This window comes from Cavia porcellus, unplaced genomic scaffold (assembly GCF_034190915.1).
Source record: "Cavia porcellus strain 051 isolate PalLab524CR breed Dunkin Hartley unplaced genomic scaffold, mCavPor4.1 scaffold_5, whole genome shotgun sequence".
In the NCBI taxonomy this organism is placed as follows: Eukaryota; Metazoa; Chordata; class Mammalia; order Rodentia; family Caviidae; genus Cavia; species Cavia porcellus.
Window position 1 is genome coordinate 83652845 of NW_026947488.1, and position 23646 is coordinate 83676490.

At 33.2% G+C, this 23646-nt stretch overlaps 1 protein-coding gene across 1 annotated transcript in view; it reads left to right on the forward strand.

Annotated features, from left to right (window-relative positions):
- Rsrc1 (arginine and serine rich coiled-coil 1) overlaps window positions 1-23646 on the forward strand; it is a 413588-nt gene that overhangs the window by 228119 nt on the left and 161823 nt on the right. Inside the window, exon 7 of the mRNA XM_005006761.4 lies at window positions 11972-12023. Within this exon, the coding sequence (XP_005006818.3) occupies window positions 11972-12023 (52 nt within the window). The remainder of the gene's footprint in view (window positions 1-11971; window positions 12024-23646) is intronic.

Here is a 23646-nt window from a genome sequence, read left to right on the forward strand (position 1 = left end):
TATGCAAACATCCTATCTAGAAAATCTCACAGCTTACAATTAGAATGAAATCAACTATTTTCTGGAACACTTATAACAATGGATTATAAGTAAATATTTTTTGATCTTTTGTTAATTTGCATGACCACTTTGAATTAAGTGGTTCAGTCAAGTGGATACTTATAAACATAAGTTTCAGGAGAAAGTATGCTATAAGAGACTTTCTAATAGGGGTAGCTCTTGTTGCTAAGCAGAGAAAAAGCATCCAGAAATAAATTATAAAAAATTTTTAGAGGCAAAGCAGTGTAACTAACTGTTTTAAAAGATAAGAAATGATAACTTGGAACAGAAGATTTTATCAAGAAAATTAGTTAAAAACTTTTAAAGTCCATAAAACAAAGAGGAATAGACTATTCCAGGCAGTTTATTACTGAGGAGAATACCATTTGCTTCCCAGCAGTCATAAGGTGATGCAAAGGGAGAGACAAAGAAATTTAAGAAAATAGTAAGGGTTTCTTGTAAATAACTCAAATTTTGCAATAGTCTTAAAAACAGAAAGTTTTGTTTTAGCCTGATTTTTAAAAGGATTGCAAAAAAGCAATTATGTAATTGTATAAAATAGTATGTTTCATAGACCATCCTGTAAAGATAATATTTATGGACTTAACTATGTACTGACATCTAAAATTATGTTAGAAAAATAAAGAAGACCCTAACGCAGAGTTTTAGAACTAAATGCACTTTATCCTTCTACATCACCACATACTGTTGTCCGAGTTTAGTTCAAATGCCATCCCTAAAAGCATTAGTAAAATAACTTGTCTTACCTAGAATAATTTTAGTTTCTAAGAATTCTAATATACAGATAATTGATACACATATTAACTGCCCTCATGAAGGACTGTAAGTAAATATTTCTATTTATAGTTTGTTCTTTCTTCTATTTTCTGTTTGCTTCAAATTTCTAAGCTTGCATTAAAGTAGCTATCCTTCTTCCTCCATTTCCTTGCCTACCTTCATTTTCCGGAAGAGCAGATACCAACTTTATCTCTTAAGCTTTTATATAAAGCCACTTCCTGTCCAAATTTTTTTTTCTTAACTTCTACTAAAATGTTTTGAGTACTGATGCTTCAGAGTTGGGACTGTAAATAAAAGAAATTGAGGAAGAAGGAGGGTACTCATTTTGAAAGAACAGAGAGATAGTCTGTAGCATTTTAATATAGATTTTGAATACTCATGAGTAGTTAAAAATAATCACTACTTTAACTAGACAGTCCAGTGAGGATAGAAAAGAATGGTAGAATTTCAGCATTTTTACTAAAGATTACTGAAAAGTTCCAAGTAGAGGACTGTGCAAGAGTGAAAGCAGAAGGAGGAAAACGTATGACATGGTTGAGAAATAGTAAGAAGCCAAGTATTGTTTAAATGTTGGCTGTGAGCTTGAAAATGATGAAAAATAAGAATAACACAGTAAGTGGAGAATATTATCAGTAGCCTTGAAAATTAAAGTGATAAGGTTGTGCTTAACTCTAGAAGCAATGGAGAATCAACGAAGTATTTTTAGATATCAGCTTATTTAAAACCTTGTTTTTTGAAGATAACTTTAGCAGCTGCATATAGAATTGAAAGGATAAGTGGAAATGATGTAGCTGCTGTTTGGATCTGGAATCAACAGTAGTCTAGATCAGGGAATCAAGATATATATTTATCTCCTCCAAATAGATATTGTATGATTTATGGACCATGTAGTGTCTACCACAGCTCTCAGCTGTACCACTGGGAACCTCAGGTAATTTGTAAATAATAAGAATTGCTGTGTATTTGTGTAGTATATAAGCAGCATCCTTTAATACATAACAGAATGGGATAATAAATACGGGCTCTTGAATAGGTCCTTAAAGATGCTGTGTCCTTGGGTTTAGTTTCACCTCTTTAGATCTCATCTATGAAATATGTCTATCAAATGACATTTTCTCTGTTTTTTAATAAAGCAAGTAGCTTTTAAATAGCTTTAGCTAACCCCTGAAACTTAATAAAAATATTTGATACTGCTCTCAGATAAATTTGCTATTGAGAATGATACATGTTGATTTTTTCTTTTATTAGTCTTTACATAAACCAACCTAGTGCCAAGCTCTTGAGACAAGATAAATCTACTTTTGAGCTGTGTGTAGTATTTCTAGCTTAGACCTTGATCTAAAAGACAGAATTATAGTAACTGTTGGAATGAAATGTAGCTAGAAATATGATAAGTGTTGATATGTTTCAGTCCTCATGATTACATAAAAAAGTAGGATTTGGCTGTAAGCTACCTATTTTAAAAATGTTCAAATATAAAAATACTTAACAGGTAAAAATGATGAAAAAAATAGTAGGCTAAAGTTCACTGTTTTTCGGATGTCCATCTCTCTCAAACTAATGTGTAGATTTAGCATAATTCCATGCATGATCCTATTGTGGCTTGCGAGGATTTTTGTTTTAAGGAATTAACAAATTTGCTCAAAGAATTGAGGACGCCAATGAGCTAAAAGAGCCAAACTCTTGGAAAAAAGCAGGAAGAGATGTTATTGTACCTAATTTCAAGAGCTAGTATAGTAATAAAGACAGTATATTTTGGATATTGAGATTGACATATAGTTGTCAACCAGAGAGTCAGTCTGTCTGTCTGTCTCTCTGCCTCTCTGGATACATGTAGATTAAGTAATTGTAGCCTTTTCCACAAATTGTACTTGATCAATTGAAATGCCATATACCACAATAAGAGATTTTCAATACATATCTTACACATATACAAAAATTAATTAAAAGCATTTCATAGAGTTAAATGTTAATGATTTAACTATAAAACTTCTGCATGTAATTATAAAATGAATCTTTATAAATTGGGATTGGACAAAGATTTCTCAGGTACAACACTAATGATTCACAAAAGAAGAAATTGATGGATAGGATTTCATCAAAACTTTGGGCTTTGCATATAAAATTTGCATTCTTTTCATGGGATAAATTAATTTTACTTTAATATAATGTTCTAGAAACTCAAGAAAATAGTCCAATAAAAACTTGGTAAAAAAAACTGCAATAGCATTTTGTCTAGGAAGATGTGTGAATAGTTAATAAGCACATGAAAATGTGCTCAACACTCTTATTCATTATGGAAATATAAATTAAAGCTCCAGTCTGTAGCATTTTTAAATGATAGTAGAGTGGAAAAAAAAACCTGGAAATAATTGGAATGTTGACAGGTTAATGCATAAAGAAATTATGATATATTATTGCAATAGAATACTACCCAAAAGTGAAAGGCAATATAATATTGATCGATAAAACATGGATGAATTTTAAAATAATAATGCTGAGCTCAAAAGTTACTTTCAATATGTTTAATTTATTGAGGTTCAATTATACTTGAGAAAGCCTCTCCAAATTTTGATAGAAATAACCAATATGCTTGTCACAATGACAGTGTAGACATTTAGCAAATAGTAATTTCTTTATTCTCATTATTTCTCTAAATATATATATTTCTTATATATTCCTTGAAATCAGAAATTTATTCATCTTTCTATCCTCATTTTATATACACCTTATAGACAACCACGTTACCTCATACATAGAGGTACTCATGAAGTTTTTTATAGCAAATGAAGGTTATAAATATTGAACGTTGGAATGTAATGCCAAGAAATTATAAGGGCCAACTGTTCTCCAACCAGAGTAGCAAAATAGTGTGTCTGTCTCTGTCTCTGTTACGCCTCCTTCCCCATAGATATAGAAGATTTAATGTATTTTAATTGTGTATTCTTTTCATTTAGGAGGTGTCTTGGTTCATTTTCTCTTGTTGCTGAGAAAAACTATTCAACATCCAAAGTTAAGGAAGGAAAGGTTTATTTAGCTCACAATTTGTGGAGGTTTCGGTTCATAAATAGCTGGCTTCAAAGCAGGGTGGCCTGGTGAGTGGCAACAGTTCAAGGTGACAGAAGATAGCAAAAGTATCAAGAGCAAAAAAGGGGTAGAATGAGCCTCTTTTCCTCCCTTATATGCAGGCTACCCGCCCTAGGATGGCTGTAGCACTCATAGCAGCTCCCATCTTCCTCTTCCACAGGCTCAGGATGTTTACTGAGTAGGGACATTGGCCCCCTGCTGAATCACTTAATTGTCTAAACTTCTTGAATTTACACAATGAATTACAACATCCTGGAGAGTAAACAGCCAGCAGCAGGCCTGTTCTTTATCCCTACGACTCAGAGCTGCTGATTTACATAGTTAAGCTTCTAAACTTCTCAAATTGACAAAATGAATCAACCATAACAAGTTTTAGTTTTCTCTTTTGTAAGTAAATTAAGATTTGCCATATATTCCTTTTGTATAAAGAGAACATATGTTAGATAATATAAAATTGAGGATAGTATACCAAAACTATATAATCTAATTTTGATTTTGTGAAATGTTCCTAAATCTGATTTTATTTATAGATTTGAGTTCTTTCTTTAGCTTAGACACAATCTTTCTTTCAGTCTTCCTGTACTCTTGTCTTTAAAATAGTTGTTAGCAGATAAAATGACTTTAGCTGCACCATCTTGCAGGATTTCTATAGTGGTGGCCAGGAGTTTAAGGAGCTGGATATATGTATGAAGTGGAGGGTGAGCAAGTAGGTTGAACAATTCAGTGTGTAAGGTGATTTATATATAAGCATAGGCTTCTCTTTGCATCCCTTTTTTTTATAAAACCATAGCTCAAAGGATTGTACTGTTCTTAAATTTTAAAATTTCAGCAGTTTTGAGAGTCTAGATGTATAATATATCTAGTTGTGTAATACATCAAGATATAATGCTAAATAAAAGTATATGGAGAAAGTCAAAGGAAAAATTACCAACGTTGGGAATGATCATCTCCATGTGTTATACTGAGGCTGACCTAAGTTTTGGTTTAATCTTAGTTACTCTTGGAGGTTTTTTACTTTTTTTTTTTAAGTTTTTTTTTTTTTGAAAAAGAGAATAATCTTATCTAAATGCAGGGCTTATGACTGGAATAAAATAGTTATCTTTGGCTATTAGAGAAAAGGAAGGGATGGGAAGAATCCATAGTAGTAGAAAGACTACCAGCTCCCTTTCTTATCATCAAAGGATTACTATGATTTTCAGTGCTTTACAAAACAAGAATTAAGATTAGGATTAAGTTATATGGTTTTGGAATATGGTGCTCAATTTTATATTCTTTTTATATGAGAAAAAATACATACAAAAGAATATATAACAAACAATCCTTAACCTACTTACAGAAAATTCCTGAATGAAAAGAATTTAGCAATGTGATGAGCTTTTCTATCAGAAGTGTTGTTTTCTCTAAATGAGTTATTTGTACAGTATCTGCACTTATTTTTTTTGTTTTTTTATGCCATATCACAGTAATCAGTGTTAATTTTATTTCAGACTTTTAAAACTTATGTAAAATTTCATATTTTTATTCCCTTTACCGTGGACATTAATATTTATGTTCTTTTGGTTTCGGTTTTAGTTTTTTGAGGCTGTCTTTGCTGTGTAGTTCAGGCTATCCCTGAGCCTACTATGCAGCCCAGGCTGGCCTCAACTCACAACAATCCTCCTGCCTCAGGCTCCCTAGTGCCGGGATTACAGGTGTGCATCACTGCATCTCCTCAAACTTTATACTTCTAAGAGAATCATGCTTATATCCTCTATAATTGTATTTTGGCCCTTTTTGTCTGACTATACTTTATATTAGGTTATAGACTTAAAAACGCGTTCCATTCTGAGAGAACATTGCTTAGTCTGTCTGATTCATTCAGAAGTCTGACAATAATGAGTCTTACACACTTTTGACACAAATACATAATGTAAATTACTTGGCACTTTCAGTTCCCTCCACATCACCTATCCTGTTGCTTACAAACATCACTGGCTCTGAGTAGGCAATGTACTACTGTACACTCTCACACTATACAGTCACCACACAGCAGCTCAGCTGGGACAGTGTCCGGTACACAAGTGAGCTACTTCTGCAATTTGTTTACATGTATGAACGTTCATAATCCGAGGACCATTTGTGTCTGTGAAAGTTTGCAAGTAGAATGGCCAGAAATAAATCTGTAAATCCATCAATTGGCTTACTCAATAATTTTTATTTACAAAGTATTATTTCTTAATGAAATAGTTTTTTCTACATAGATTTCCTTCAGACAACACAATTATGACATTGTGCTCTTAAATCTGTTTAAAATTTTTTGAGAAATTGCATTCTATGTATTCACATTTGATTATTTTCATACTTATTAAATAAGGTATAAAATTTCTGGCTCTCAGTAACATTAATACCATTTACCAATATTTAATGGATTTCATACTGATCCTACAGTTTTATACATGCTAACACTGTAGATATTTTGGAACTCAAGCTGCAAAGGTGTTTTCATTCTAAGACAGTGTGAAGAGGATTAACTAAATCAGTGTAAAACATGTATTACTGTTTCTTCTTTCTCCTCTATCTTTTCTTTACAAGTGACTATAGACGTTGACAGTGACTGAAGTCAGATTGCCTTCTCTAGATTCATATTTTTTAAAATTTTATTTTAAAGAGGATAAAACAACAAAACCAATCAAAACAAGCCAGTGTAGGTGATACAGGACTTCAAAACATTATTAAATCAATAATAGTTACCATATTGCCTTTCGATATCTTCAAAATAGCTGCAGATAAAATCAAACAGAACAGAATAGAAACAATAAAAACAAAACAATGAATGCAATAAAGGTTTTCAAAACAAGCCAATAGTAAATCCAAGATGGCTACCATAATATTTCTTGCTATTTTTGAAATAGCTGCCCCTGCCATGGGATTTTACATAATCAATCTAAATAAAAGAGAATAAAACCCAACCCAATAAAACAATGGAAATGATACAGGGCTTCAAAACAAAAGACCATAGGGAATCAACAGTGGTTACAATCCTCAGAAGGAGATCCCCCTGGGTGCCACACTGCATACTGCTGTTCTCTGAGCTTATTATCAGACCACTAGCACTAGACCTGCAATGTGATTGTAACACCAAAGCACCACAGGTATCCAGTTGCATTTCACCTCCATAGCTATTACCATAGCCTGTGTTTCTGCAGACAGTCTGGGTGCTTACACTGCAGGGAGTGGGAGATGAGGACATTAGTAATTCTTTTTTCCAGCCTGCATGCCAGAATGGGTTGGGGTCTGGCTGTTCCCAGGCCAGCAGCAGTCCACACATGGCGCTGGCTCCCAGACTGGGATTGCTTCCTGGTGTGGCTGTGTTCTCTCTGCCCCAGTCCCCAAATAGTGTTGACTCATGGGGAGAGGCTTGGGTCTGGCTGTTCCTAGTCCAGCAGTGGCCTACACATGGTGCTGGTTCCCAGATTGTGCTTGCTTGCTGGTGTGGCCCTTATTCTCTCTCCCCGCTAGATTCTCATATTTAACTGATACAAATATATATATATACACACACACACACACACATATATATATATTTGAGCAAATAGATATGATGCCACATAAATGGCAAGTAGAACCCAAGAGTGTTCCAGCCAAACAGACAGCTGTGGTGCTTGCCCTTTTCTAAAGACAAGCAAAAGCCCAGAAACAGTACTATATAGGATACTTGAGAACAATTCAAGGAGCAGATGACAGAGAAAAAGACTACAAGCCAAGAATCCCACATTTATTCAACTTATGGTCCAATCGCAGTGAAAAAAGGTACTTGCAAATGAGCAAAAATTGAGAATACAGTCTTCATATCCTGTGCATTGAAAACGTGTGAGCTAGGAATCTAAGCAAAGTAAAAGTATTCATAAGACATAGATTACTTTTAAAAATCTAGTCAATCTAATATACTTATCCCTGTTATTGGAGTTTATTTCAGTATTTCTTAAAATTTAGTAAGTCATGTCTATATATGCAAATGTATTTAGAAGAAAATCTTATTTTGGGCCCTTTATTACATATATTATAGGAACAATTAGGAAAAAATATATAAACATCAAGTTCAAATAGTAAAACATCAAGAATCTCATTTTCTTCATTTTTTGTTTTGTTTTTTGAGACAGGGTTGTGCTATGTAGTTCAGTCTGGCCTTAAACTCACTATGAACCCAGACTGGCCTTGAACTCATAATGTTCCTCTTCTGAATGTTGGGATTACAGGTGTGTACTACCATATATTGCATCAAGAATCTTAGAAAGTCACTGTATTTTTAAGATGTGGTTATAAATAAGAGGAGGAATGAAACTACCATGAAATATTTCATCAAGTAGAACATTATACCAATATTGTTAATATTTTACAGGATGTTTTATAAGCAATTAATTTGAATACTTTTCTTTGTTTATATTATTTTTCAATTGTAATAAAATTTCTCTTTGTGCAATAGAAAATCTCCTGTGAATTATGTTATCAAAGTATCTAAGATTTTTATTTCAAAGGACACTCACTGCTTCTAAGGATAGTCTGATATGTATACTTTGTAATTCTTACCTTTCTTAGGAGCTACTAGTCAGAATATCATTTCTGTTTTGCCATTATATTTATGTTATATGGTGTAAAGTTTCAGGTTAGTACCAGGGGTGGTAGGTAGATAGCAGATATCACAAGCTGTTTGGTATAGAATTGAAACTGGCCCTGCCCAAACATGTTTACTGAAAGAAAGATAGTCTCTTAAATAAGTGGTGCTGTAAAAACTGGCTTTCCATATGTTGAAAACTAAAAGTAGACCCACACCTATCATCATGCACTAAAGTCAAAATGGATCAAAGATCTAAATATTAAAACAGAAACACTAAATCTGCTGAAAGACAAAGTAGATAGAAATCTTGAAAACATAGGAGTAGGCAGAGAGTTCCTGAACAAAAATCAAACTGCACAGGAAATCCTTCCCAGAATCAACAACTGGGATATCACCTTATTAACAAGTTTTTGCATGTCAAAAGAAATCTCCAAGAGAAGGAGGATGAAACATGAACTGAGTGTGTCTTAGTCAGTTGTCCCTCAGACAAAGGACTTCTACCTGGAACATACAAAGAATTAAAAAAAAAAAAATCAGGTCCCCAAAATTCAAAGACACAATCCTAAAATGGGCTTTTGAGATGAATACACACTTCTCAGATGAAGAAATACAAATGGAAAGTAAATACTTGAAAAAATGGTCAACATCATTGGTCATTCGAGAAATGCAAATTAAAACAACACTGAGATTCCATCTCACTCCATAAAGAATGGCCAAGATCAAGAAATCAACCAATAGTAAATGCTGGCGGGGTTCTGGGGGAAAAAGAACTCTCCTCCTTTGTTGGTGGGAGTGTAGACTTGTGCAACCACTGTAGAAATCAGTGTGGAGGTTCCTCAAAAAGCTAGGATTAGAGGTTCCAATGACTTAGCTATCCCGCTTCTGGGCATTTTCCCAGAAGAATGGAAGCATCATGCCACAGTGATATATGTGTACCCATGTTTATAGCAGCACTACTTGTAATAGTGAAATTCTGGAAACAACCCAAATGCCCATCAACTGAGGAATGAATAAAAAAGATGAGGTATTTTTATACAGTAGAGTACTACTCAGCTATAAAGAAATATTGCACTGAGACTTTATAAGTAAATGGATATAAAACCATACTCATAAGTAAAATAAATCTAACTCACATGTGTAAATATCATAGTTTCCCTAGTGTAAGAAACTGAAAGAGCATATATATGATCCAAAATCTACAATAAACACTGTATAAGAGTAAGAAACTGTTCAAAGAGAAAAAGCAATAGGGAAAGGAAGAAAGAAGGAAGGGAAAAAGAAAAAGACATAAATTTGTATGTACATATACATTAGATAGCTATAGTGACTGTACTACTAATGTATTAGTTCTTGGAAAAGAACAGTTAGTACTCATGACTAGATCAATTTTAAATGTTTATATCTGGTAATATAAGCAACCCTTTTGAAGGTAACGATATGCAATATTATAACCATTGTTAAATTCCTGTCAACCTGTTTTGAAATCCTTTCTTGGTACTGTTTTGAGTTTGTTGTTGTTGTTTGTCTCTTTTACTTTTTGTTTTTGTGTCATCTTTTTTCTCTTAAATTAAAAAAAAAAAAAGATAGAAAGAAATGACCCTGAGAAGTACTTCTTTCTGTATAGTAATTGTCTTCAGGATGACTTTGTTCTAGTGAAAATTTACAAATTTTTTTAAGATTCCATAATAACGTGCTTTGGAGCTGAGTATCAGCTGCCGCTTTTATCCAGAACACAGTCGTCCCTCTACACTTTCTGTGTTCCTTGATACTCATGTCAAAAGTCATTTTCTATTTATCATCACAAGTGCATTAACTACTTGTTACCTATAAGCATTTTAAGTTATGATGATTAGATTATATCCAGTGTATGTTAGTCTTCTGTTGATATTTGGCTCTGATATATTTAATTTGTTCTCTTATATTTTCAGAATTTTATAAAACATGCTTACATACATTCTATTAAATAAAAAGCAATATAATTACACTTCTTTTGCTTGTCAATTCCTCCTCTCCTATCCAGTATTTTCATTTTATCATTGATATATTTTTGAAGTGTGATTCTTCCTGTCCAGCCTTTGTGCTGCTACTCTAGCGTAGGCCCCATCGTCTCCTTTGGCCCTGTTTAATTGTCACCTAACTGATCTCTGCCTCTAATCACATTCCTTTTGCTTTAACCTTAGATATATTACTAGAAAGATATATCAAAGTGCAGGTGAGATCATATCACCCCTCTGTTTAAATTTTCCGTCTTCTGTGTCAGAGATTGACAAACTTTTTCTTAAAGTTTCAGATGGTCATCTTAGACTTTGTTGTTTGTGAGCTTCCTTCTACAAATACTGTTATTGAGTTGAGCTCAAAAGCTGCTATAGACAACAATATGTAAACAAAGATTATGGATAAATTCCAGTAAAATACTCAAAATGAGCCCTGCTGGGCCAGTGCTAACATTTGTTTACTTCTGTTCTGTGATATGACAGTCTCTCCCTGTCTTTTCACTTGTCTCATCTACCACCCTTATAGTTTCTTAGCTTTCTTAGAAGCACCATTAAATTCTTAAATTTATTGAGCACAGTGTATTCTTTCTGTACTCAATTATTTAAATCAAGCATTTTTTTACAAATAGCAAAATGTTAAAATATATTGATGTTAATTTTGAAATTATTTTGATATTTAATTTATGTAAGTTATTTAATTTCTTGCTGGCATCTTTGTAAATATACAGGTAAGTACTGTCTTAGATTCTAAAAAGATCTATTTTTGATAAACCTTTGAGAAAAGTCAGAACTTTGATATAATCCATGTTATAGTTCAGATACCATTAATAATACAGTCTCTGAAAATCTCAGAATGAGGTTTCTCTTGTAGGAAATAGTTTTGTTTCAACCTTTTCAGCCTTATTAAGGTTCGTTAAGCAAATTGTTTTAGGATAGTTAGTGAAAACTAAAAAATGGGTTAAGTTACTTTATATCCTATCTTCTTCACCACTGCTCCTTTTGAATTCAGATAGGAAAGCAGAAACTATTTGGTTTTAGGGTCTGACTTGGCTGAGATAAAAGACTCAAATTGCTACTGTATTTAAATTCTACTGGATCGCTCACATTTTTCCACATACAAAGAAATAATTACTTGAGACTGTGTGGTTAGTGTAGGGTTGTCTTTACTGTTAGATCAGCAGTTAGTTACATTATTGCTGATTGGAGTAATATTGTATAGAAGACAGACTTCCATTAAAGAAAAGAACTTCATTCATTCTCTAATCCTATTTAATGAAAAATGTGATTTTACAATGGTAAGTGTAGATCGGTAGTACTACTATGACGAATTTTATTAAGGTTTAGATGGTTATTAATACTGATTTTGATAAAATTTTCAATTTTTTATACATACTAATACATTAATTTAAAGCTGCACTTATTAGAATTGACTTATAAATGTTTTATGATTGATTTTTAGCCACCAGCTGAACAGGCCAAAGCCAGACTCCAACTAGTTCTTGAAGCTGCTGGTAAGTATTGATAATTGATAATTCTTAAATGAAAAAGGAAAACCTTGGCTTGTAGCATACTTATAGATGAGTCAAAGAAAAAAATTCCTTTTATTAGTCCTTACTGATTTGTAAGATATGAATAATAGATACCATGTATTACCTGAAGTAGATATTATTTCATTATAATTCTGGATGGTTATTCTTTATGTTGTTACTGATAAAATTTGTGTTTTAAAAACTTGTTTTGATGAAGTCAAATTTATTGGTTTTGTTTCTTTTGGTGGCATGTATTTTTTGACTCAACCTATAGGATTTTCTTCCTATGTTTTGTTTTTTATACTTTTATATTTAAGACTGTGACCCATTGTTATTTTTTGCAGAAGGTATAATAGTTACCTTGTAGAAGGTATGAAAGTTTTCCTTCTTTTAGAGCAAGTGAGATCAGTGTCAATAATAATTCGTCCAGTTACTTTGGACTCACTCTTTGAACTGTCCATACCACCTAATCTTAAAATGCTATAGGTTTTATTTCTAAAAGGTACAGTAATGTTATGTTCTTGATTTTACGTATGTTCAGTTTCATGTGGGCACTAATTCACCTGTTAAAAATGTCTAAGATCCAAGTTTTATTTTTTAAATACTGATATTTTACTTTGAATCTTAATGTGCTCTTTAAAAATTTATATAATTTATTCAACAATAAGTTGTTAGGAATAGGACATATTTCTTAAGATCATTTATTTTTGAAGATTTACAAAGGAATAATTTTCAGCTGGAAAAAAAACCTCAAAAGTAATTTCACCATCAACTGACAATGTCTATTGAGAAAATACAAATAGACCTATTGATTTAAGGATCTCTTGCATTAGTTCTTTGTATCCACAAACTATTCAAAGTATAAAGATTGGGAACAGAAGTCTGAATAATGTATAGATTCCCTAAATCACTAATACAAGTAACTTACTTTCTAGGTGTAAGTAGGTAATACGTTTTTTAATTGTGACTTTGAATATTTGTAATCTTCAATATAACTTTAAATACTTATTATATTTTATGTGTGTGGCTTATTCATTTCATTTTTAATTGCATAGAAAACATGATTTATTAGAATTTTGCTTGGTATTGATTTTTTCATATTTCAACTCAAATGGATATACTATAAAATAAAGCAAACATGATTCCTGTTTACATAATATGCATTCATTCTTCAGTAGCATTTTGTATTGAAAAGATATTTTCAGTTCATTATTTAAACATTAACAAATTTACTCTTTTTTTTTTTTTTTTTTTTTTTTTTTTGTCTTTTTCCTTTTTATCGGTACCGGGGATCAAACTCACGACTGCCTGCTTTGCTTGCAAGGCAGGTGCTTATGCCGCTGAGCTAAATCCCCAGCCCCAACAAATTTACTCTTAAAAAGGAAAACATTTATATTGCTTAGCCCATTAGATACTTGTTTCCATTAATATAATTTTACTAATTTTGTTTTATAAGTTTCACTTTTAATGACTTTAAAGCAAATTACAAAAGTGATATAAAAGTCCAAACCTCAGAATGTATAGTGTTTTTGTATCTATCTTCATCATCCTTTATTTTTTAATTTAACATTGGAAATTGTAGTAATGGTAAGGAGTAGGTTCTGTAATTACACTTTCAAACTTATGACACTTTTCAAATAGAAAATTTATTTTGATTGATAAGCAAAGGACAGTCCTTAGTTAAATGGGTAGCATTGCTTAATTATTTGCTTGTTATTTAAACATTCACCTCCAGATTTTTTGTCTTACCAGTACAATATAATGAACGTCTTATATACTGTCATTTCTATATTTTAGATTATTTTATTGAGGTTGATTAGTATAGAAATAAGTCTATGAGGTTACATGTCATTGGTATTTAGAAGGCCTTTTTATTCACTTGTGCTGAATTGTTTTATGAAAACATTGTACTACTTTATTTCGACTAATTATTTTACCAGACTTTGCTTTTCGATGCTTTTTCCATGAATCTATTGTTTTATAAGAAAATGTAATATATTATACCCCTTTGATAAACATGCCTTATAAAGGGGAAACAAATGGATGGACAGGGTGGTACACATAGAATATAGAGCTCAGAATATAGAGCTCAAGTATAGAACTTATCGTCAAGGTTCTGTTTTTGTGTTTTCTCTAAATTCAAGGTGTTCATTGCATTATTAAAAATGATTATATAAATGAAATGAAGGGGAGAAGGGATAAGAACAGTGTGAGTCCAATCTGGTAAGACTTACAGTTAAAGTCTAGTCTAATCTCGTTCTAAAACTGAGATAACTGGATGAGCAGCATCATTTGTCACATTGGCGTTCACTTAAATTTCCATGGCAAATGCCCTTAACTTTTGAACTTGCATATCGAACACAAAGCTACATTCTTTAGGAAGTGTGTAGGCTAAAGCTGTATGGTTGCATAACTTAACAGAGAGTATTCATATTTAGAAAGTCTACTGATTAGACTTGGGCTTTTCTTTGTTGGTGAGTTTTAAAGTGCATTTTCAGTTTCAATTGACTGATATTTGATGTTCAACTTTTATATATATATATGAGTATATGTAAAAATGAATGTTATTGAAGTTAGGTATTGATGGATTTCAGTGGATCTCTTGTGATCTCCCCTTTTCATTCCTACTTACATGGATTTGAGTGTTTACTTTTTGATAAGGTAGACTAAGGGTTTACCAATTTCATTTAATCTATCAAAGAACCAACTATCTGATTCATTAATTCTTAATCTGAGTTGCTTTAATTTCTGCTCTTTATAATTTTCTCCGATGTGTGAGCTTTGTGTTTGATTTGTTCATCTTTTTCTAGAAGTTTCAGGTTCAACATTAGGTTATTTATTTGAGCTCCTTCTGTTTTCCTGATAAATGAATTCAACACTATGTTTCTCTCACAGGACTCTTTTTCATTATGTCCCACAAGTTCCTACATATTGAATCAGCGTTATTGTTTAATTGTAGATATTATTTAATTTCCTCTTTAATAACATCTGTGACCCATTAGTTGTTTAGTAGGGTGTTATTTAATTTGCTTATGTTTCTGGTGTTTTTGGATTTCTTTTGTCACTGATTTCCAATTTCAGTGCAGAACAGTCAGATAATAGTCACAAGATAATTTCAATTCCTATGTATTTAACTAACCATGTTCTCTGGGCTATTATGTGATCTGTTTTGGAGAACATCTCATGCGCAGCCAAAAACAGTATGTTGGAACACTGTAGGCATCTATAAGTCTATTTATTCACAAGATTGGTTCCATTCTGATATTTCTTTGTTGATTTTTTTGTCTAGTTGGTCTTTTTGTAACAGCAGGATGTTAAGATCCCTCATTACTGCTGTGTCAGTGCTTATGTGGCTTTTCTTGTCTATTAATACTTGTTTTATATACTTGTTTATATATATATATATATATATATATATGACAAATATATACTTTATGATTGCATCTCTTTTTCTTGGAGTTTTCCTTTAACAAATATATAGTAACCTGTATCTCTTTTGATCAGTCTTGGCTTGAAGTTCACATTATCTGCAAATAGAATAGCTATTTGTTATTTTAGAAAATTTGTATTTTAAAGAGAATAAAACAAAAGAGAACAGAACAAAGCAAATCAGAACAGAACAATGCAAGCAACACAGCACTTCACAACCAGACAATCTGATGTCAACAGTAACTACCATAATGTCTCTTTTCTTTGAAATAGTTAAGTATACCTTCAAAAACATCAACATCAAACATAACAATATAGTATAAAACCATTCAAAAGAATGAAAGCATTACAAGACTTCAAAACCAAATAACAGGAAATGAACAATGGCTACTGTAATATCTCATTTCTTCAAAAAATTTGTCTATACCATCACACATAATAAAATCAAATAAATCACAACAGAATATAATCAGTTAAATAAAAGAACAAAAGCATGATAGGACTTCAAAGCAAGAGGATAGGAAATCAGCAATGGCTACCATAATGTCTTGTTTTCTTCAAAATAGCTGTTCATACCATCACACATACTAAAATCAAAACAGAATAAACCAATCAAATGAATGAAAGCATTATAAGACTTCAAAACAATATAATAGAAAACCATGATTACCATAATGTATGCCATTATATTCAATCTGTACTGACAGCATAAAATCTAACAAAACAAGATAGAACAAAACCAAACCTAACAAAATTTTGTAAACAATACTAGATTTCAAGATAAGAAAATAAGAAATTGACAGTAGTTTTCACCTTTCCCTCCCAGGGGTTTCCTACCTTTGCTCTTTCGTTAACAATTTTGGTTTTGGATCCCATCAACTCCTGTTTCTTATACTAGAGTTCACACGTTTGAGTTCGAACTGCTTCGGCCATGAACATGATCTCAGTTGCATCCATTTACCTACAGGAGCCTTGAGATTATTCTACTTTATAGCTGGGTAGCTTTCCACTGCATGAAATTCTATGTATTTCTTATCAATTCTGCGGTTGATGGGCAAGTTACTGCTGCTTTTTTTTTTCTTTTTGTTTTGATCTCTTGTCACATGGAACAATTGTTTTCTCTCCTTTGATTTTTAGTCTATGAATTTCCTTTCCAGTTTAAATATGTTTTTTATATACAGTATATCGATGGATCTTGTTTTTTGATCCACCCTCCTTGTGTTGCTGTTTATTGCTGACGTGAGGCCATCTACATCAATGGTTACACCCAGCATACACTGGCTTCTCTCTGCCCTGCTATCCTCCTGTTGTTGGTCCTCCATTTTTCCCCTTTAATTGCCTGTCTTGTTTGATGATCATCCTCTGCTGCTCTTCCTGAAACCATGGTCATCTTTATCTCTTTCTAGAACATTCTTTAGCACTCTGTAGGGTTGGTTTGGTAGTCATGAATTCCTTCAGTTCTTTATCATGGAAGTATCTTATTTTTCCATCAATTTTGAAAGATAGTTTTGCAGGATACATCAATCTGGGTTAAAAGTTTTCTTTCAGGGTTTGAAACACTTCACTCCAAAGTCTTCTTGCCTTGATGGTTTGTGTTGATAAGTCAGCTGTGATTCTGATTGGTTTTCCTTTACAGTGATCTGTCTCTTTTCTCTAACAGCTTTTAATGTTCTATTCTTGTGCTGAATTTCTGGGATCTTGCTTATTATATTTCTGGGTGTAAATTTACCTTGTTTATGGCTAGTGGCAGTCCTATCTGCCTCACTTATCTGCATTCCAGATCCATTTCCCATGTTTGGGAAGTTTTCTTCTATTACTGCTCTGAATATCCTTTTAATTTCATGTGTGTTGACCCCTGCTTCTTCATTGATACCTGTCTTTCTTAAATTATGCTTCTTTGTAACGTCTTTCAGCTGTTGAGTTATTTCCTGATTCTGTGATATTTTTAAGATATCTTTCCTTTCACGATCACTAGCTGCAATCCTATCTTCAAGGTTTGAAAGTCTAGCTTCAGTCTCTTTCAAGTGGTTTTGCCAGATTTCAATTACATTTTTAATTTCCTGTGTCTCTCTTTGAAACTGTTTCATGCATTGTACTTCCTTTCTATATTCAGTCAAGGTTTCCATCATTTTCCTATGCTCATATTTTTTGTCTTCTTTCCTATGCTCGTACGTCTTCTTTTGACCTACTGAACAATTCTTTCATTATGTTTGTGATTTCTTCTTTTACCCGAGACATTATTTCTGATTTGACTGCTTTTATAATCTCATGAAGTTGTTTCCTTACTTCAGCTGCTAATCTTTTAGAAATTTCAGGTGTGTGACTTCTCTTTTCTTCAATGACTGTGTCTCCCAGACTTGGTTAGTTTGGGCTACGGTTCTCAGTTTGCCTTTTACTCCTTCATCTTGATATTCCCCTAGGCTCCTCCCAATAGGCTGGTTGTGGGGTCCGAGGCACTTCCTACACTGGCTGTCCCTAGGCAGTGCAGGCGGATGAGATAGGCACCTGGGGTCCTCTAATTCCAGACTTAAAAACAGGGAAATAGTAGAGCATGAAGCAGGCTTCTCTAGACGTGTGCAGCTACACTGTGATTTTGCTGATGATCAGGGGTGCGTGGAGATGGGGCTGCTTATCTTAGCCTATGTTCTACACTGGGACTCCCACAATGCTGGCAGACACACAGGGGTGTGTTTGTCTGATTCTGCTAGTGCGTGATGACTGCCTGAGGAAACCAAGGGCCTCCAATGGTGGCCCAGCTTGCACAGGGCTTACCTGGCTGTGTGTTCCTGCTCCTGTTGGCTGCCTGCAGAAAGGAGCCTTGTGGTGGCAGCTCCCCGAAGGTGAAGGTAGATCTGCTAGTTCTCTCTGCCCTTGCTGGCCTCCGGTAGGACATGGCCTTTTGGCGGCAGTGCACAGTAGGCACAGGTGGATCTTCTTGTCTCCTTTGGCCTGCACTGGGCGGCAGAGGAGGTGGAGGCGCCAGTAGGCAGAGGCGGGCTTTGGATCATCTGGCTCTCTCTGTCCTTGCTAGGTGCTCAGAGGAAAGTGCCTTCCTGTGCCCCCACAGACAGGGGCAAATCCTGGAATCTTCTTCAGGCTCCCAACCCAAGCTGGGCACACAGAGGAAAAGGCCTTCCAGTGTTGGTGCCCAGCAGACAGAGGCAGATCTTCAGATCTCCTGGCTCTCTCTGCCCATGCTGCATGCACAGAGGAAAAGGCTCAATGAAATTTTTAATCTCCTGCATATCTGTTTGAATCTGTTTCATAGCCTCTGTTTTTTTCCATGTTGAGTATTCATGATTTCTGTCATTTTCCTAAGCTCCTCTCCTCTTTTTTAAAAATTTTTTTTAACTCCTCAGTTTACGCTAGATTCATGGAACAAGTGTTTCCTTTTGATCATCAATCCATTTTTTTTAATGAGAGATTATTTTCTCTGTATCCTCCTTAATTTGTTTTTTAACTTCTGCTATCATTTCAGAAAATGTATGTGAGTGGCTTCGGATTTTCTCTACCTTGTTGCCCCTGAATGTGTCCTAGGTGGACTGGAGGTCTGGAATGCATTTTGCTTCTGCATCTTGTCATTTTCTATTACTATTTTTCTCTGTGTTGATGCTTGTAATTTCTTATAGTGTATACTTTATCACTGGTATTGAGGTTTCTCTAGGGAATGTCTGTTTTTTAGAAATGTCTTCATGTGTAGATGGTTGTTAGTTTTTTGTGTCTGTCCCAAGATCCTAGCTTCCCAAGTTATTATCGATGAAATGTTACCATATATTTGGCTCAGCACCTAGTCCTGTGGTGTATTGGATTGTGGTGATGTTATGACCCCAGACAATCACAGCATTGTCATACAAGGGAGAACAACTGAGGGGGTCGTATTATTTTACTAGCTCAACACTACTGACAGTCCCTAACCTTGTTGCTTAAGTCCTTCATTTTGTCTTTTTTTGGAAATACACCTACATTGTAGAATGTTGGTAGTTTGTTGCTTTTTTATGGCTTATTATATTATATTTGCATATATAATTGATGATCTTATTTATTAATGGAAATTTGGGTTGTTCCCACCTTTTAGGTATTGTGAATAGTGTTACCATGAATATGCATGTCCATCTATTTGTTGAAATACCTATTTGTGGGGTTTCTTAGGTGCATATTTAGAGGAATAATTGTGAAGTCATTTGATAATTTTATATTTAAGTTTTTTTATAAAATCATCAAACCATTTTCATATTGACTGAACCATTTTTGCAAGCAAAATAGTTCCCTTCTGTATCAGCTAGATCATGTGACACGTTGAAGTTACTCATTTCGAATTATTTATGTTTGGGGACTAGTTTTCCCATTTATAAGAGGGAAGGATAACTAATAAAATTATGGTAAAGATAAATACTATAGCATATGAAGTGCCTAGCCTGGATCCTGGCAAATGGTAGCCACCAGAAAATGTTTCATTTCCATACTGCTTTTTGTAAACAGCACTGCTTATGATTATTTCTCAGGTACTGCTGCCCTTTTCTCAGAATTATTTATTGGCTCACAGTTGTGTATAATTTTTCTCTTCTCTGTTTAGGTTCTATACAGTGCGTCTATAGATTGTTCTAAATTTATTTTCTAGAATTTATAACTATAATTGTTATTTGAGTTACCTTGGGTTTTCCCACTGTATTCTTACTGTAATTATTCTTTGAGCAATCCATGTTTTTTCCCCTTATCTGGAATGTTTGCTCATGATTGTTTCCCCTTTAGAAATGTCTTCTTCCTTCTGTAATCCCCTTTCCAAAACTCAAGACTCCTCTAAAATAAAATCTCTGCATCATTACCCTATTGCAGCACAGAATCTTTCTCCTTATTGGAATTCTTTTAGAATTTTTCTGTGCATACATTTATGTTGTTATTTGCTTTCATACCACAAATAGTAATATTTAATTATTCCATAATTGTTAGTGTCATTTTTGCAGTAAAACAAACTTGTAAAGGTCAGGAGCCACATTTAATTGTCTGCGTCATTGCCAGCAGTTTTAATGCAATCTGTAGTAGTGTAACAGTAAATAAAATTCCAGCTATTATTCTTTGATGAGTAAGCCATTATAAGGAAGTCAAACAAACTAGATATCTGAAAATTAAATCTTTCCCTACTATTTGTTAAATTGTATAGTGAACCTAGTATAATTTTCTTTATGGTTATGAAATAATTTGACTTTTTGCACTTGGAGTGATGATGACAAAAAAGCTAATGAAACATGATTATTATAAAGTATAAAGAAGAAAGATAACAGGTTCAGTTAAAGACTTGTTGCCATCATTTTGTTCTCTTTGTTATGATTGGATATTAACAATCCAAATATTATATGGAATTTCTACAATAAATGCACCATCATTTTATGCTAAGTATATTCATAAATCTGAAGACAAATTTGTAGAAGAGATGTTTTTTCCTAAAGAGCAAATACTTTTAATAAGCATTAGAAGAAAATGTCTCTTACACAATTTTAATATGAAATTTTCTTCAGTCTCCTTAAAAGTTTACATTTAATAGAATTATTAATGCATGTAACCTTTAAAAAAAGAAAAATTGAAATTTCTTGTTGTTGTTGTACTATGAACAGCTTATCTGGAAATCTCTGGGTCCTACTCTTTCATTATCTGGATAATGTGTACAATCTTTTGTATTATATCTAAAGGTTTTCAAAGCATTTTCAAAAGTCTTTTATCCCATGATTCATAACACTGCAGAATGAGCTAATTAACTGCATTTTACAAATATCCTGAAAGCTTAAATGACTTGCAAGAGATAAGAAAGCTAGTCAGAGGCAGAACCAGGATTGAAATTCAGTGATTTCTGACTTGTTTCTGTTCATAGTTTAAATGTTTGAGTTATTTTGGGGAGAAAGAAACGATATGAAAAATACTATGAAATACATATGTTAGTTTGTTAAAGTTAGTTCTGCAATTACCTTAAAATAAAATAATGTATCTTCAGATAAGCCTTTGAATCTGAAGTGAACTTTTTTTTAAAAAATTGAGAATATAAAAGGATTAAAATTTCATTCTGGAAAAATGGTTTTTTTCTTAACTGCATAGAGTATTTATAGAGTTATTATATAATAGCTAACTTTATACCTTTAAAAATATAGGATAATGTTTTATGATCACTAATGTATTTCTCTTAAAAGTAACCACTGACATGTATTTGTGTACTCTTCCTTAGAAGCTGGTTAAGAATTGTAAAAATTGTTGGTTATATACATGTGCATATTGCATGAGTGTATATACTCTGAATGCCTCATTCCCAGCTCTTTTGCAGCACATTAAATTGAGGTTTTATTCTCTTAGTTACTCATTAAGTACCTTGAAACCAAAGCTTAATCCTTTTTCTTCATACTATATAACTTTAGAAGTCCCAATTCCTAACAAAGTCCATTCTAACATTTGTCTTTCTGACTCCAAGAATTACAAATGAGATTGCTTTGTTGATGTACTGTTATGCAGGCCACAGAAAGCTATTCTACTTTACCCTGATGTACAACTGACAGTGGTTTTGCTCAGTACTTTTTCAAACTACTGATATGCGACTCTGAAAAATAGACAGATTTATTGTGAGAGAAGCTTGTATTTTAGGACTGTCCCCCAGCCCAAATGGAGCAAGTGATTGAAAAATTGATTTCTATTTCATATAGTTTTCACATTTTTTTTCCCATGTAGGCTTTTTTCTTGTGTATAGTAGTCTGAGTTTGTATCTGGCGGCACTAGTTAATTTTGTGAAGTTAGGCATATGACTTCACCTTTACTGTTCTTTAATTTCTTCATCTACAAAATAGAGATTGTAATAGGACATAAATAATGGGTCGTTGTTATGCAGTTAAATGTTTTTGTCTACAAAACACTTAACAATATGTAGTATAAATTGGATAGTCAGTACATTAGCCATTAATGTGAAATGCATGCAGGACCTCACACATGCTAGACAAGCACTCTACCACTTAGCTACACCCCTAGCTTTGAAATATATTACTATACAATATTTTGTTCTCAAGTCAGATGGCGTAGGTGCCATTTCTAAGTCCACTATTTACTGATAAAGCCATAGCCGAGTAGTTAAAGCCTACTGAAATTCAGTTGTTCATTTTACAGTAATAATAATTATAATAATAATACATCCTTACATTTCTATGAGAACTAAATAATATAATAAAGTCTAGCACTTAACTGAGCATTATACAAATGTAAGCCCGTAGGTGTTGATTTTCATGGCATCACCAGAGTGGCTTTTTGAAGTTATTAAAAAAGGTGTCACATATTCTCCTCATAACATATTGATATACGTGTGTGTGTGTATGTCTTTAGATATGAAGGATAGTGCTTTCAAAAAGAAATGTGCTCACTTTGGCAGCACTAAGAGTAGAAAGAAACAAACGTATAAAACTTTAAAATTTGACATTGATGGATATATTGGTTGGAACTTTTATTAAGTGCAGTTTTTGCAAATTTCAGAAATTCTACACAAAATTAAGCAGCTGTATTGCAAACTCAAATTGCTGGTGTTAACTTCTAGTTTTCAACAGTCAATATGATTTTTGGCTTTATGTTGAGCAAAGAGGCTAAAAATCTATGCTTCTTAATGAAGATCATTAAGGATCTTGCTTAAAAAAAGTATAACTTGTTTTAGCATGAGTTACACATTTATATTTGAATGCCTATTATTTACCACTAATAATAGTAAAAAGAAAGCTATCAGTCAGAATCTAACAATATCACAGCAACTTGCCATGTTTGAACAGATGTTAAGCAGAGAGTAGTTGAATGTTAATTTGGAGAGGGTGGTATGTTTAAGCTCAGCTGAAGTATGTTGCATGTGGGCCTTCTAGACTTGAATACAATGCTGCATCTCTGGGGAGAATTTTAAAGCTAAACCTCTTTCTTCTGGGTCCTCTATATGGACTCTCTCAAGTCAGTATAAAGCAGATCATCCCTAGGCTAAAGCCCTTCAGCTTTTGTTATTGGGCTCTGTAGACCTGTAATTAGGCCTCCTGGCAGGCCTTGCAGGCCAGTTAATGGTCATATGGAGTTTCTGTGAGGCAGACTGGCTTTGTATAAATCCTGGGTAGGAATATGTTTATGGGTCACTTCCTACCAGGACCATGCTTTGTCCTTATGCCCTACGGGCTGACAGGGA